The 14,254-nt window shown below is 48.1% G+C and overlaps 1 protein-coding gene and 1 long non-coding RNA gene across 3 annotated transcripts; one reads left to right on the plus strand and one right to left on the minus strand.

Annotated features, from left to right (window-relative positions):
• The first annotated feature begins 1,275 nt into the window (after nt 1-1,275).
• On the plus strand, nt 1,276-4,056 carry LOC148219478 (islet amyloid polypeptide-like). The gene is made up of 3 exons (XM_088157558.1): nt 1,276-1,366; nt 1,505-1,639; nt 3,618-4,056. The coding sequence occupies exons 1-3, from the start codon at nt 1,287-1,289 to the stop codon at nt 3,787-3,789; spliced, it is 387 nt and encodes a 128-aa protein (XP_088013684.1). The 5' UTR covers nt 1,276-1,286; the 3' UTR covers nt 3,790-4,056.
• On the minus strand, nt 1,471-7,700 carry LOC148219479 (uncharacterized). Of its 2 annotated transcripts, XR_015799761.1 has the most exons (4): nt 7,237-7,700; nt 6,923-7,049; nt 3,589-5,824; nt 1,471-2,015 (listed from the first exon to the last, which is right to left on the minus strand). It is a non-coding gene; the product is annotated as an uncharacterized LOC148219479 (long non-coding RNA). The 2 variants fall into 2 exon arrangements; XR_015799760.1 differs by lacking the exon at nt 7,237-7,700 and having other exon boundaries at nt 6,923-7,230.
• Between the last annotated feature and the right edge of the window lie 6,554 nt (nt 7,701-14,254).

Consider the following 14,254-nt stretch of genomic DNA (forward strand, 5'->3'; position numbering starts at 1 on the left):
TGCATACTAGAGAAATAAATTTGCACGTTTTCTGGCTTTTCTGACATTTCCTGGCTTTTTAATCCTAGTCTTTGCCTTCTGAAAAGCATTAATTGACTCAATTTTCACTCATGACAAATCCACCTGGTTTTTAAAATATGAGATTTTACATTCATAGCGACAGAATTTTCATTGACATTTAAACTTGACTGAAAAATGTGCATGATTTCTACCGTGTTACCCTGAATGAGAACTCTATCTGTCAATTTAAATAACTTTCACTCTTTTCTTATTCATCATACAGCTTTTATCCCTTCAGATACCTTTGCTTTCTATCTATATTGTACAGCAAACCTCCACAACTTTAACTTTTCCATCTTTTCTGAGACATGTTTTCTTGTATTTCAATTACCAGTGGCCTGGCGTTTCATTTGCTCTGGCTTTCTTTGTGACTTTTGTTACCTTATTTAGCCCACGAAAACACCCACAGGGAATATAACCACAGCAGCTTATCAGAGCTGTAAAATTGAGGCTACATTTCTGATGTGCAATATGCTCTTGCAGTACCTTCACGAGGGCATTCTGCATACAGCAGGAGAATATTTACTGATGTACTAGTGCAATAATGACCCACCTGCCTCTGCTCCTCTCTGGGGCACTTTCTGTCTGTAGGGATTGGAATTAACGACAGTCTCTCTGTGCTGCCTGATGTCAGAGCTGAGAAAGGTGTCGAGGATATATAAGAGTCGTGAGACTTGCCAGAAAGGAAGAGGGAGAAGGATACTCCAGAGCCAGATGCAAGCGTGGAATTGTTGCATGCACACTTCCTGCTAACCAAGAGGGCTTGCTGGCTTCTCCAGTTAGATCTGTGACCACAAAAAGGTAAATACTTTGCCTTTTTTCTTACTTTCCCTGCAGTGTAAAAGATGCGCCTTTAGAAAAGCACTATATCCCCTATTATTAATCAAGAGCATTTTTTCAGGAAAAGACTAAGACAGCTTTAAAGTAAACTGCACTGGGGACCAGAATTTGAGACTGGGATATGTCAGGAAACGCAAATCAGAGATAAGGGATAGGATTGAAACTACTGGATGGAAAATGAGCATTTACTGCTGAGAGCTATATTTCTGAAACTGAATTGTGTCACTAAACTTGAAGGGATCATTTTTCTCACTCTAGCCCGTGAAAAAGACTAATTGCTCTTGATTTAGGACAGAATGGGCATCGGTGATAGGATGTGCTGAAGAGTATTTGGGTTAGCTTTCAGTTTTGAATCACTGTTCTTTTCAGAAAGTTTGGAAGGGAAGATGCGCAACCTGAAGTTGTCAGTTTTCTTCATTGCACTTTCTGTCACTCTGAGCTGTTTGGAAGCTACACCTATTGAGGGGTGAGTGACAAATAATCATGTTTATTTCTTTTTAGGGAAAAAGGTGTTCAGATTATTGCATGAGTTGCTTTTGCTTTCATGTCTTAAATAATATAAAAATAGAGTTATTCAAGCTCACTGTTTTATTGTTGTTCAGAGATTACTGTCTCTGGCTGATGATCTATCTGATGGTACTTCCAAGAGACAAGGATGGATGTTGCCTGTAATGTCACACAATACACTCTCAGGACTCAGTGAGGAAATGCCAGAACAACCAGCAGCAAAGACAAAAAGGTATTGATTTTCCTTGTTTCTTCCAGCCATATCAGATTGAATCATGAAGCAAACTTTGTTCCAGTGATATCCTGCTATTTGAGAGACTTTGCTTCTGCTTTTTTTCCCTCAGGAAAAAAAAAAAAAAAAGATATTAAAATATCCTTCTACTAAACAGAGCTTTCCTATAAGCATAAAGATCAGCTTTTCTGTAACAAAAAGATCAAAGCATTTAGGGTCGAAAGTGAAATCCAGGGACTTTGTTTCAAATCATTTGATCATTTTACGATTATAAACTTTCTTAAATTAAAGAGGCTGCAAACTCTACATTACCTTGTGAAGAAAGGTGCATTTTGCAAGCGCCTTCCTTTTTAAAAAGTTCATCAGATTTCCAAGCCTGGAGGGGAAAGAAAAGAAAACATACCCTTCTTAATAATACTGCAGCTCTACTGGAATGGAATTATTTTATGGTAAAAATGCTTTCAGTAATTAAGCAATTTTAAAATCACATAATTAAATATTAATCATAGGAAGAAGGAAAAGAAGAAATTGATTCTGAGAGAATTTCACTTGTCTGAAATATATTGTTATTTATAAATTCAATTTCAGGACCTCTGTGAGAACCAGTTGCTATTTGAACCTTGTGTGGTAAGGACTTGAATAAAACCAAAAGAAATATCCATGAAAGTCAATGGGAGGTTATATAAAGCCCTATGCAACAATTTTCTTGTAATGCAATTACGCATTTAAAATATTAATTGCTTAAGAACTGCTGCCTATCTACTAATCAAGAACCTGTATAAGACAGACATTCCTTTCATAGCTGCCTTTCCTCTTGTATTATTAGATCAATACAAATAACTTCAAAAGGTTATATGACATTTTAGATGATAGATTTAATAATCAGTAAGCAAAGGAACACATTGGTAACTGCTCAGAGTTTGAAACTGGGATATAGCTGCTCTTCACAGTAAATTTTAGCCACAAAGTGATATCTAATTCATGCCATATCAGCATGAAGAAGTCCAAGAAAATATGCAACAACTCAGTAGGCAATCTCTGCGAGCAAGTATTTCTGTTTGAAGGAAGAACACAGTAATCTAAGAAACAAGTCTGAAAACCCAAGCTAACCATTACATTGCAATTTAAAAAAACCCCTCGTGCTACATAGGTTTTACGTGGAGTTCTGTAAATGATCTGTCGGTTCAGATCATAAAATGTTATTTCTAGATACGGATCCTTCCTCGGACACTCTTTAAAGTATCATTCAGCAAAGGATTTTCTCTCACCACAACAGAACTTTCAATTTGCTGGTGTTTCAAAAGAGATGTGGCAGGTTTTTTTTTTTAGATGAAACCTCTGTTTAGTCAGAGCTAAGTGGGAGAGAGACAGAGCAAAAGACCGTCCTGAGTGATTCTGCAGTTGGCAGAAGCTGGCAATGCCTGCTACTTCTCATGATATGTGGTGCAGATGGGAGAAAGAGTCTTTGGGTTTAATCCACTTGCTGTGGACTGGAATATTACCACTCACTTCAGTGAGAGCAGGATGTAATTCTGTGAAAACATGAGAACTGAATAAATGTTAGTGATCATCATTATGTTAGTAATCCTCATGATATCAGCAAGAGCTCTAAATAGATTTAGAAGTTCAGCTGAAAGTTAAACATTTAATCATTGCTTTCACTTTGTGTCTCACCTATACTATCATTACAGGTTTTCTAGATGTCATAAACTGCTGTGCAGGATATCAATAAAAACGACATATGACAGTTCATGTCTCTGCATTTGAATAACCTCCATCATTAAAACTGATAATAGCACCCAGCACAAGGATTTTTTTCAGGAACAAAGTAGGTGGTGGGAAGATTCTAATGTTCCTGTATTTGTGCACATATTAAAAGAACTCCCACATTAGCAGAGCTCAAATGACTATGAGAAGTGGCACACTCGATGGCTCATTGTTTGACTTACTGCTGGCTGTCTTTGTTTCACCTTGGCAGTCACCAGCTGGAGAAGAGGAGATGCAACACGGCCACGTGTGTGACGCAGCGCTTGGCCGATTTCCTGGTGCGCTCCAGCGGCAGCGCCGGGGCCCTTTACCCGCCCACCAACGTGGGCTCCAACACCTACGGAAAGAGGGACAGAGAGCCCCAGAGCCACGCACAGCTTTAGGCTCTGGAGATGGCTGCTGACACTAGAAGCTCAGTTTTTATTGTATCAACAACCTCTCGGTCATTTATTACTTGTACAGTCTTACCAGTGCCTTGTTTTCTCTGTGTGTGTGGGGGGGTATGTGATTTATGTTCATCATTCCACCATGCATGTACAATGACATGCATAGGCTATTCTTCCAACCCCATTAAGAACTCCAGAAATCTGCTTGTTAAAATCCTTTGTAAAAATCTGTCACGATAATAAATGGAAAAGTAATGGCAACAATGTTATTATTATTATTATTATTATTATTATTATTATTATTATTATTAAAAGGATGAAAAAGATAACCCATGATGTGTATGTCTTTATAGTCACAGTCTGGTAAGAGAAAGAAACCGCCTTAATTAAAGAACAATAAATATCAGAATGCTAGCAAAAGTTATGTCCTAATGAAAGTAAAACAGAAGAATCTTCTGTTTTTTAAACATCTACAGCATCTTGTCTGGTACAGTTGAAGGAACAACTAGATGAGAAAAGATGCTGCATTGTGCACCATAATCAGACAATTATGCAGTTAACTGATTGGCCTGTTTCCACTATAACATACAGCAAGCAAGGAAACGTGGTCTTGCAGCACAGACTTCTGTGCCTACTGAGCAGGGGATTTTAAGGATTTGCAGTTCTTATGTTAAGATGATATCAGTAAAATGTAAGCATAATAAGTATAATAATATATGTAAGTATAATAAATATGAATAAGAGATAGCTCTGATACAATCTAGGAGAAACTCCCGTCCTTGGGTATTCCTTTCCTTAACTACAGTAACAAAGGGAAGAGAAAAAACAATGAGTAGCTCAAGAACCAAAACACATCATAGAAACTCAGTAATTTTTTCCACTGGCATACTTAAATTGCTACCAAAATCCAGGGGAAATATTTCAGAGATGGGCAGACCTTAATGAGAATCTGACGGCATTATTTTCTCCTATCTCAGCCCAGAATCAGGGCAGGCTTAAAAACCTTTAAGTTCCTTTAAATTTTAAGCAAATTTTCATAGAGGTGAGCTGTTTCATTTCACAGAAATGGCTGTTTTGTCCACACTTCCTCAGTGAAGGGTTCACTGTTGTCCGAAAAACATTATTGTCCAATTACGAAAAACATTCAGCAGAACCTTAGTTCTGGAGAGGCAAATGAAAGTTCAATAACTGCCTTCAGTTGGTTTGTTTCCATTACAAAGTATACCTCGAAATAGAAACATTTTTGCTAATTTAATGTTAAATGGCATATTCACATCATTTCACACACAAAAAAATGCATGGGAATAAAAAGTACAGGATTCCTACTGTAAAAAGTGTTATTAATTACTCTCTTTATTGAGGGAAGTTTCAACCTTCATTAAAGTTCTAATGGATATGAATTCTGAATTTTATTGAGAAAACCGTTTATATGCCATTGAACTAATACTTCTGCCGGCTTGAAATGCCTTCCATTCCAGTTACTTTTGAGTTACGCTGCACACACACTGTGCGTTTAATTTGTTTTTAATTTAGAATATTTATTTCATTCATTAACATTTCAGAAAACAAATGAGAGAGAGGACAGCTTTCAAGTGTCTCTGCGAGATTGTTTGTACAGAGCAGTAACCAAGTGGAGCCTTCCCTGTGGGTAGCTGCTGATCTCTAGGCTGATCCCAGCCCGGAATATGAGCCACGCTTTATGCACCAGATTTTGTTTTTTCAGCTACCATTTGACAAACACTAACAAAGCACAGGCTGTCCATGCACAGGACCAGTGAAACTGGGTACATGATTTTCTGCCTCACACACTCTCGAATCTGGTGGATTGGATACCAGCATCTATTTCACACAATCAAACTATTCCACAAATACTGAAAAATCTAACTCGGTTCCTAAGTCAGTGAAACCACCAAGAGAGAAAAGAGGGGGACCATCTCACCTGTCTTTAGCTCCTCTTTGTCTAACCAGTTGTCAGCGCTCTCCTGCTATTTGGTGGAGGAAGACTACTTCCAATTCATCCCAGCTTAGACACCTATTTTAGGATGGGATTAATCATTCCTGAAGTGCCTCTATTTCTTCGCTGATGATAGATGATAGAGAGTGTCTAGACAATTAGCTGAAAATGAGCACTTAGAATTAAGATAACTAGAGTTAGTTGACAGGAATCTCATCTGCATTTGGTATGAACCGTTCAAACTAAAATCAAAGAGAAAAAGATTTGGTAAAAAAACCCCACACCACCAGCACCTCAGACTCCAAATCAACTTTCATTCTGAGCTACGTTAGTTAATTCATCAGCCAGAGCATCTTGAGAAACTTCCTTCAGTGAGATTTGTTCCCGCCCGTACTCCCTTGAGAAGACAGCTCTGCTCCCTCCCTCCTGCTGTTGCTGCACTTGGCCTCTCAGAGACGAAGCATCTAGCCATAGTAAGGCTGGATACAAGCACAGTCCAGGGCTAAATGAGCCAGGAAAAGAATGGACTGTAATGGAAAAAAGAAAATAAATACATTTATTTAATAATGAATTAATTACTAATAAGCATTTAAGCATTACTTCATCAGCTCTGCAAACAGCATGGCCAGAATTTTCTGTGCATTTTTAAAAATCCCACTATGTATTTCTAGGCTTCTTCAGGGATGTAAATATTACTTGAGAATCGAGCCTTAGATAGATTGGATTCTTTTTCAATTCATCTGGCTTCCCTACACCTTTCAGAGAATATGCAAGGAAACAAAAAATACAAAAGAGGAAAATTAAGAATACAGACAATGTGATAAACATGGCATTATTCCCCTTAAAAAACCGAAGATACTAAACCTCTGCTTTTTAGCATGTAAGTAACGAAGTCACACACGCCGCATATCAGGCAATGTTTAAATACAAAGCCAGTCCTAAAAAAGTCCAAGTGCACAAGCATAAAATAAAGCAGGAATATTTTGTCTAAGGATATATCGCTCAGTATTACCCATTAGCATTCCTTGTTTAACCTTTTATTGCATCTACTTATGTTAGTCACTTATAGACTCTTTAAATCTCTGTTGTTTCCCCCCCACTTTCTACACAAGGCTTTTACTTTTTAATGCATTAAAGGCTATTGTTGCAGCCACAGAACACTCCCATTGCACTTACCTATGCCCGATATGCAACAAATAGAAGTAAGAAAGCCTTCTCCTGCTGATATGACCGCTGCTCTTCCGGCCCTGCAGCCTCTCACCCCTACACCCTTCTAGAAACTCATGGCTGCTATCTTGCTGTGCTGCATCAAGAACAAATATGTTATTGAAATATAGAAATCATTGCCACCTGGAATAGGGTTCTGCAGTTGCTACTGCCCGAGGAATGAAAGGAAAACAGAGGTGGCCACACTGGCTGCACACTTGAATGCAATTACACAGCTGAATTCATGCACAAGTAAAATATAACCCGAAGGAAAGAAAAAATACCGGTTTTCTAGTGAAGCACAGAACAGCATCAATTTCCACAAACGAGGCTCAGTCCGAGTAAGAGCTGCAGCCCCACACTGCCTGGGGGGTTCTTCACTCCTTCCACACCCCAGTCCCCTCTCTCCAGCAGAGCAGCAACATCCAAGCTCGGTGTTCCAGCTGCTCATGTCTCTTTCAAAGAAAACTTAGCAATAAAAGCAGCTGTGAGTCAGGAAGACAGCCGAGTTTGCCCTTGAAAGGAGGTGGTCACACACAGTGAAAGACAAAATGCACAGAGAGCTCCTAAGGAAAAAAGGCAGCGACCACGTCTTTTCCCTGGGCTCTGCAGGGGAGGGGCTGTGCCGGCAATGTCCCTCCTGTGCCAAGTGTCACGATCCAAAAAAAAACCAACCCCAAATTATGGATTAGGATTATTGATTAGCAGGAGCGTGACCAGAGCCCCGGCAGGACGGCAGCGCAGCGCCGCCTGGCGGCGGAGCAGGAGAGCAGCGCCGGACCCCGTGCCAGTGTCGGTATCGCCGCGTCCCCTGCTGGCCGCGGCCATGCCGGTCCCGATGCCGCCCACGCCCCCCCGCGCGGCACCGGGTCCGCCCTCCGCCCGACTTCGTCGCGTCTCCGCCGTCGCTGTCCCTCCCGCCCCGAACTTCGGCGCCGCGGCCCGCCTCTTGGCATCATCTCGTCAACGCCCCACGGCGTCTCGCCCCCCCGCGGGACCCGAGCGTCCCCCGGGTCACCCGTCCGCAACACCGACGCCCACCGCCGCGTCAGCCGGCCGGCCCACCCCCCCGCGGGACCTCGACAGCACATCCCCGCAGATCATAACGCCGGCGAGCAGAACTTCATGCGGGCCGCCATATTTGTCCGGTATCACGTGACCGGACGGGCGCCGCCATATTTACTGTTAGGGGCGGTCCCTGGCGGCCCGGCGGGGGCGGAGAGTGGGGAGGAGGCGGGGACAGTGGGCGGGGACACGGTGACGGCACTGATGGGGGTGGAGCCGAACGTGGCGGGGATGGGGGGTTCTGATAGGCGGGCCGGAACTGCCTCGGGCTCTGATTGGCTGGCCTGGCCGGCCCTTCCACATAAATAGCGTGTGCTGCAGCGGGTCGGGCACTGCGGAGGCGGCGGCGGAAGAGGTAAGGGCGGGGTCTTGGGGGACGGCGGGGCCGAGCGGCGTCGCGCGGCGGGGCGTGGCGGGCCGGCGTCGCGCGGCGGGGCGGGGGCCGAGCGGCGTCACGCGGCGGGGCGGGAGAGCGGGGGGGGCGGCGGTCCGGGACAGCGCGCGGGCCGCAGCGTTCCGGGGGTCCGCGGCGGGGCCGAGCGGCGTCGCGCGGCGGGGCGTGGCGGGCCGGCGTCGCGCGGCGGGGCGGGGGCCGAGCGGCGTCGCGCGGCGGGGCGGGGCCGAGCGGCGACGCGCGGCAGGGCGTGGCGGGCCGGCGTCTCGCGGCGGGGCGGGGCCGAGCGGCGTCACGCGGCGGGGCGGAGCGCGGGGGGGGCGGCGGTCCGGGACAGCGCGCGGCCGCAGCGTTCCGGGGGTCTGCGGCGGGGCCGAGCGGCGTCGCGCGGCGGGGCGTGGCGGGCCGGCGTCGCGCGGCGGGGCGGGGCCGAGCGGCGTCGCGCGGCGGGGCGGGGCCGAGCGGCGACGCGCGGCAGGGCGTGGCGGGCCGGCGTCGCGCGGCGGGGCGGGGCCGAGCGGCGTCACGCGGCGGGGCGGAGCGCGGGGGGGGCGGCGGTCCGGGACAGCGCGCGGCCGCAGCGTTCCGGGGGTCCGCGGCGGGGCCGAGCGGCGTCGCGCGGCGGGGCCGAGCGGCGTCGCGCGGCGGGGCGGGGCCGAGCGGCGTCACGCGGCGGGGCGGAGCGCGGGGGGGGCGGCGGTCCGGGACAGCGCGCGGCCGCAGCGTTCCGGGGGTCCGCGGCGGCGGCGAGTGGGGAGGCGACGGGCGGGGACGCCGTAACGGGACTGATGGGGGTGGAGCCGAGCGTGGCGGGAATGGGGGGTTCTGATAGGCGGGCCGGAACTGCCTCGGGCTCTGATTGGCTGGCCTGGCCATAAATAGCGTGTATTTCGCAGGGTCGGGGCACTGCGGAGGCAGCGGCGGAAGAGGTAAGGGCGGGATCTGAGGGGGGCGGGCGGCGGTTAGGGGTGGCGCCGGGGCCCAGGGTGGGTCGGCGGGCAGGCCCGAGCGGAGCTGCGGGGCGTGGTGGTGGGGGGGGCGGGGCCCAGGGGGAGGTGGCGGGGCCGGGCCGGGCGGCGCGGGGGGGCGGCGGCGGCAGGGCCGGGCCGGGCGGCGCGGGGGGGGGGGGGGGCGGGCGGCAGGGCCGGGCCGAGCGGCGCGGGGGGGCGGCGGCGGCAGGGCCGGGCCGGGCGGCGCGGGGGGGGGGGGGGGCGGCAGGGCCGGGCCGGGCGGCGCGGGGTGGGGGGGGACGGCAGGGCCGGGCCGGGCGGCGCGGGGGGGCGGCGGCGGCAGGGCCGGGGGGGGGGGGCGGCAGGGCCGGGCCGGGCGGCGCGGGGGGGGGGGGGGCGGCAGGGCCGGGCCGGGCGGAGCGGCGCGGGGTGGAGCGCAGCCGAGGGGCGGGGCCCGCGGCGGAGCGCGGCCGCTGGGGCCCGGCGTGGCGTGTAGGGGGGGCGGCTACTGGGTCTGGGGGACTCCAGTGAGGCAATTATATGGTTTCAAGTATTGGGAATAAAGGTGCTTTTTTATGTTTTTCTTATCTCTAAGCTTTATATGATTTAATCGCGTTTTCTTCTTTCTTAGACTGAAACTGAGAGGCTGGAGCTGAGGAAGCAGAGCTGGAGAAATACGGTAAGGTTTGAAAACATAACTGCTTTGGGGCTGTGTTAGGGCATATGGAGGCACGATGGTATGTGTGTGGCTGGATATTAAATCACTAAGGGATATGAAAGGGAGTCTAGAGATGTTAAAGGGGTAAGGATTCTCAGATTGTGGCTGAAATATGAGTTCAGGAGGTGCTCAAACCACAGAGAGGGAGAGGTAAAAAAAATATCCTGCCGTGGAAAGCAGAAAGACCATTACATGGCACAGCCGGAGCAATGTGGATCCAGAAGCGAAGCAGAAGAACTGGCAGTTGAATAAAGCTTGTGGTTTGAAAAAGAGCTGAAATCACAGGGGGTGGGCTAAAAGGGGTGTCTGAAATGATTGACTCTGAAATCGCTCGTGCCGGGTTAGAAGGGATGGAGGTGAAATCGCCGTAGGAGCGGGATACGGACTGGGGCAGGCTTCGAGGCTCTGGGGCGGGAGGTGAATTGGTGCGGGGCTGGAGCCAAGACACAGATGCTGTGCATTGAAGGTGGAGAAGATTGCTCTTGCAGAGATGGAGAAAGGCTCAGGTGAAGTCAGAAGAGCAGAGCTGGCAGTTGAATAAAGCTTGTGGTTTGAAAAAGAGCTGAAATCACAGGGGGTGGGCTAAAAGGGGTGTCTGAAATGATTGACTCTGAAATCGCTCGTGCCGGGTTAGAAGGGATGGAGGTGAAATCGCCGTAGGAGCGGGATACGGACTGGGGCAGGCTTCGAGGCTCTGGGGCGGGAGGTGAATTGGTGCGGGGCTGGAGCCAAGACACAGATGCTGTGCATTGAAGGTGGAGAAGATTGCTCTTGCAGAGATGGAGAAAGGCTCAGGTGAAGTCAGAAGAGCAGAGCTGGCAGTTGAATAAGCTTGTGGTTTGAAAAAGAGCTGAAATCACAGGGGCTGGGGCAAAAGGGGTGTCTGAAATGATTGACTCTGAAATCGCTCGTGCCAGGTTTAGAAGCCGTTATCGGGGTAGACGCTGTAGGGGTGTCATCCAGATGGGGAGATCTGTGTGCCGAAATTGGTGCAGGCGTGGGGTATTGGAGGTGGGTCTGGGTCAGGGGCATGGGGGCTAGGGGGCCGGGGGGGACCAGAGGCCAGACAGTCAGTGCGTTAGGGGGCCTGGGCATCCTAGGGCAAGGTGGCTCACAGGTCAGCAGGGCCAGGTGGTCATGGGGCCTTGCGGCAACGGGACTTTGGGGCTAGGGGACAGTGGACCCATGGGCCAGGGGTTCAGAGGCCAGGGGCCTAATGGGTCATGGGAGCTGGGGGGATGAGGTGCCCAGGTTAGGGTTTGGGGTTGGACTTAGACTTGGGCTTAGTCTCCGTCTTGGGGTTGGGGTAAGGGGTAAAGGTTAGGGTTGGGGTTATAGTTAGGGTATGGGTAAGGGTACAGGTTAGTGTTAGGGTACGGGTTAGGGTACGGGTACGGCTTAGGGTACTGGTGAGTGTTAGCGTACGGGTTAGGGTATGGTTTAGGGTTAGCGTACGGGTTAGGGTATGGGTAGAGGGTAAAGTTAGGGTTAGGTTTAGGGTTAGGATTTGTGTTAGGGTTAGGGTTATTTGGGTTACGGTTAGGGTTAGTTCGGTTACGGTTAGGGTTATGGTTAGTGGGTTTAGGGTAAGGGTTAGGGTTATTTGGGTTAAGGTTAGGGATAAGGTTAGTGTTAGGGTTAGTTGGGTTAGGGTTAGGGTTATTTGGTTTAGGGTTAGGTTTAGGGTCAGGGTTAGGGTTAGGTTTGGGTTTAGAGTTAGGTGGGTTAGGGTTATGGTTAGGGTAATTTTGGTAAAGGTTAGGCTTATGGTTAGTGATAGGGCTAGTTGGTTTAGGGTTAGGGTTAGGGTTATTTGGTTTAGGGTTAGGTTTAGGGTCAGGGTTAGGGTTAGGGTTATTTGGGCTAGGGTTAGGGTTAGGGTTATGGTTAGTTGGGTTAGGGTTATGGTTAGGGTTATTTTGGTTAAGGTTAGGCTTATGGTTAGTGTTAGGGCTAGTTGGTTTAGGGTTAGGGTTATTTGGGTTAGGGTTATGTTTAGGGTCAGGGTTAGGGTTAGGGTTATTTGGGCTAGGGTTAGGGTTAGTTGGGTTAGGGTTATGGTTAGGGTTATTTTGGTAAAGGTGAGGCTTAGGGTTAGTGTTAGGGCTAGTTGGTTTAGGGTTAGGGTTATTTGGGCTAGGGTTAGGGTTATTGGGGCTAGGGCTAGGGTTAGGGTTAGAGTTAGGTCTATGGTTAGTTAGGTTACGGTTATGGTTAGGGTTATTTTGGTAAAGGTTAGGCTTAGGGTTAGTGTTAGGGCTAGCTGGTTTAGGGTTAGGGTTATTTGGTTTAGGGTTAGGTTTAGGGTCAGGTTTAGGGTTAGGGTTATTTGGCCTAGGGTTAGGGTTAGGGTAAGGGTTAGTTGGGTTAGGGTTATGGTTAGTGTTATTTTGGTAAATGCTAGGCTTATGGTTAGTGTTAGGGCTAGTTGGTTTAGGGTTAGGGTTAGAGTTATTTGGTTTAGGGTTAGGTTTAGGGTCAGGGTTAGGGTTAGGGTTATTGGGTCTAGGGCTAGGGTTAGGGTTAGAGTTAGGTCTATGGTTAGTTAGGTTACGGTTATGGTAAGGGTTATTTTGGTAAAGGTTAGGCTTAGGGTTAGTGTTAGGGCTAGTTGGTTTAGGGTTAGGGTTATTTGGTTTAGGGTTAGGTTTAGGGTCAGGGTTAGGGTTAGGGTTAGGGTTATTTGGGCTAGGGTTAGGGTTAGCGTTAGGGTTAGGGTTATGGATAGTTGGGTTAGGGTTATGGTAAGGGTTATTTTGGTAAAGGTTAGGGTTAGGGTTAGTGTTAGGGCTAGTTGGGTTAGGGTTAGGGTTAGGGTTATTTCGTTTAGGTTTAGGTTTAGGGTCTGGGTTAGGGTTAGGGTTAGTTGGGTTAGGGTTATGGTTAGTTGGGTTTGGGTTATGGTTAGGGTTATTTTGGTAAAGGTTAGGCTTATGGTTAGTGTTAGGGCTAGTTGGTTTAGGGTTAGGGTTATTTGGTTTATGGTTAGGTTTAGGGTCAGGGTTAGGGTTAGGGTTAGGGTTATTTGGGCTAGGTTTAGGGTTAGGGTTAGGGTTAGGGTTATTTGGGCTAGGGTTAGGGTTAGGGTTATGGTTATTTGGGTTAGGGTTATGGTTAGGGTTATTTTGGTGAAGGTTAGGCTTATGGTTAGTGATAGGGCTAGTTGGTTTAGGGTTAGGGTTAGGGTTATTTGGTTTAGGGTTAGGTTTAGGGTCAGGGTTAGGGTTAGGGTTAGGGTTATTTGGGCTAGGGTTCGGATTAGGGTTAGGGTTATGGTTAGTTGGGTTTGGGTTATGGTTAGGGTTATTTTGGTAAAGGTTAGGCTTATGGTTAGTGTTAGGGCTAGTTGGTTTAGGGTTAGGGATAGGGTTATTTGGTTTAGGGTATGGTTTAGGGTCAGGGTTACTGTTAGGGTTAGGGTTATTTGGGCTAGGGTTAGGGTTAGGGTTATTTTGTTAAAGGTTAGGCTTAGGGTTAGTGTTAGGGCTAGTTGGTTTAGGGTTAGGGTTAGGGTTATTTGGTTTAGGGTTAGGTTTAGGGTCAGGGTTAGGGTAAGGGTTATTTGGGCTAGGGTTAGGGATAGGGTTAGGGTTAGGGTTATGGTTAGTTGGGTTAGGGTTATGGTTAGGGTTATTTTGGTAAAGGTTAGGCTTATGGTTAGTGTTAGGGCTAGTTGGTTTAGGGTTAGGGTTATTTGGTTTAGGGTTAGGTTTAGGGTCAGGGTTAGGGTTAGGGTTATTTGGGCTAGGGTTAGGGTTAGGGTTAGTTGGGTTAGGGTTGTGGTTAGGGTTATTTTGGTAAAGGTTAGGCTTATGGTTAGTGTTAGGGCTAGTTGGATTAGGGTTAGGGTTATGGTTATGTGGTTTAGGGTTAGGTTTAGGGTCAGGGTTAGGGTTAGGGTTATTTGGGCTAGGGTTACGGTTAGGGTTAGGGTTATGTTTAGTTGGGTTAGGGTTATGGTTAGGGTTATTTTGGTAAAGGTTAGGCTTATGGTTAGTGATAGGGCTAGTTGGGTTAGGGTTAGGGTTATTTGGTTTAGGGTTAGGTTTAGGGTCAGGGTTAGGGTTAGGGTTATTTGGGCTAGGGTTAGGGTTAGGGTTATGGTTAGTTGGGTTAGGGTTATGGTTAGGGTTATTTTGGTTAAGGTTAGGCTTATGGTTAGTGTTAGGGCTAGT

The sequence above is a fragment of the Sturnus vulgaris genome, unplaced genomic scaffold (assembly GCF_052056855.1).
Source record: "Sturnus vulgaris isolate bStuVul1 unplaced genomic scaffold, bStuVul1.hap1 Scaffold_1040, whole genome shotgun sequence".
Taxonomy (NCBI): domain Eukaryota; kingdom Metazoa; phylum Chordata; class Aves; order Passeriformes; family Sturnidae; genus Sturnus; species Sturnus vulgaris.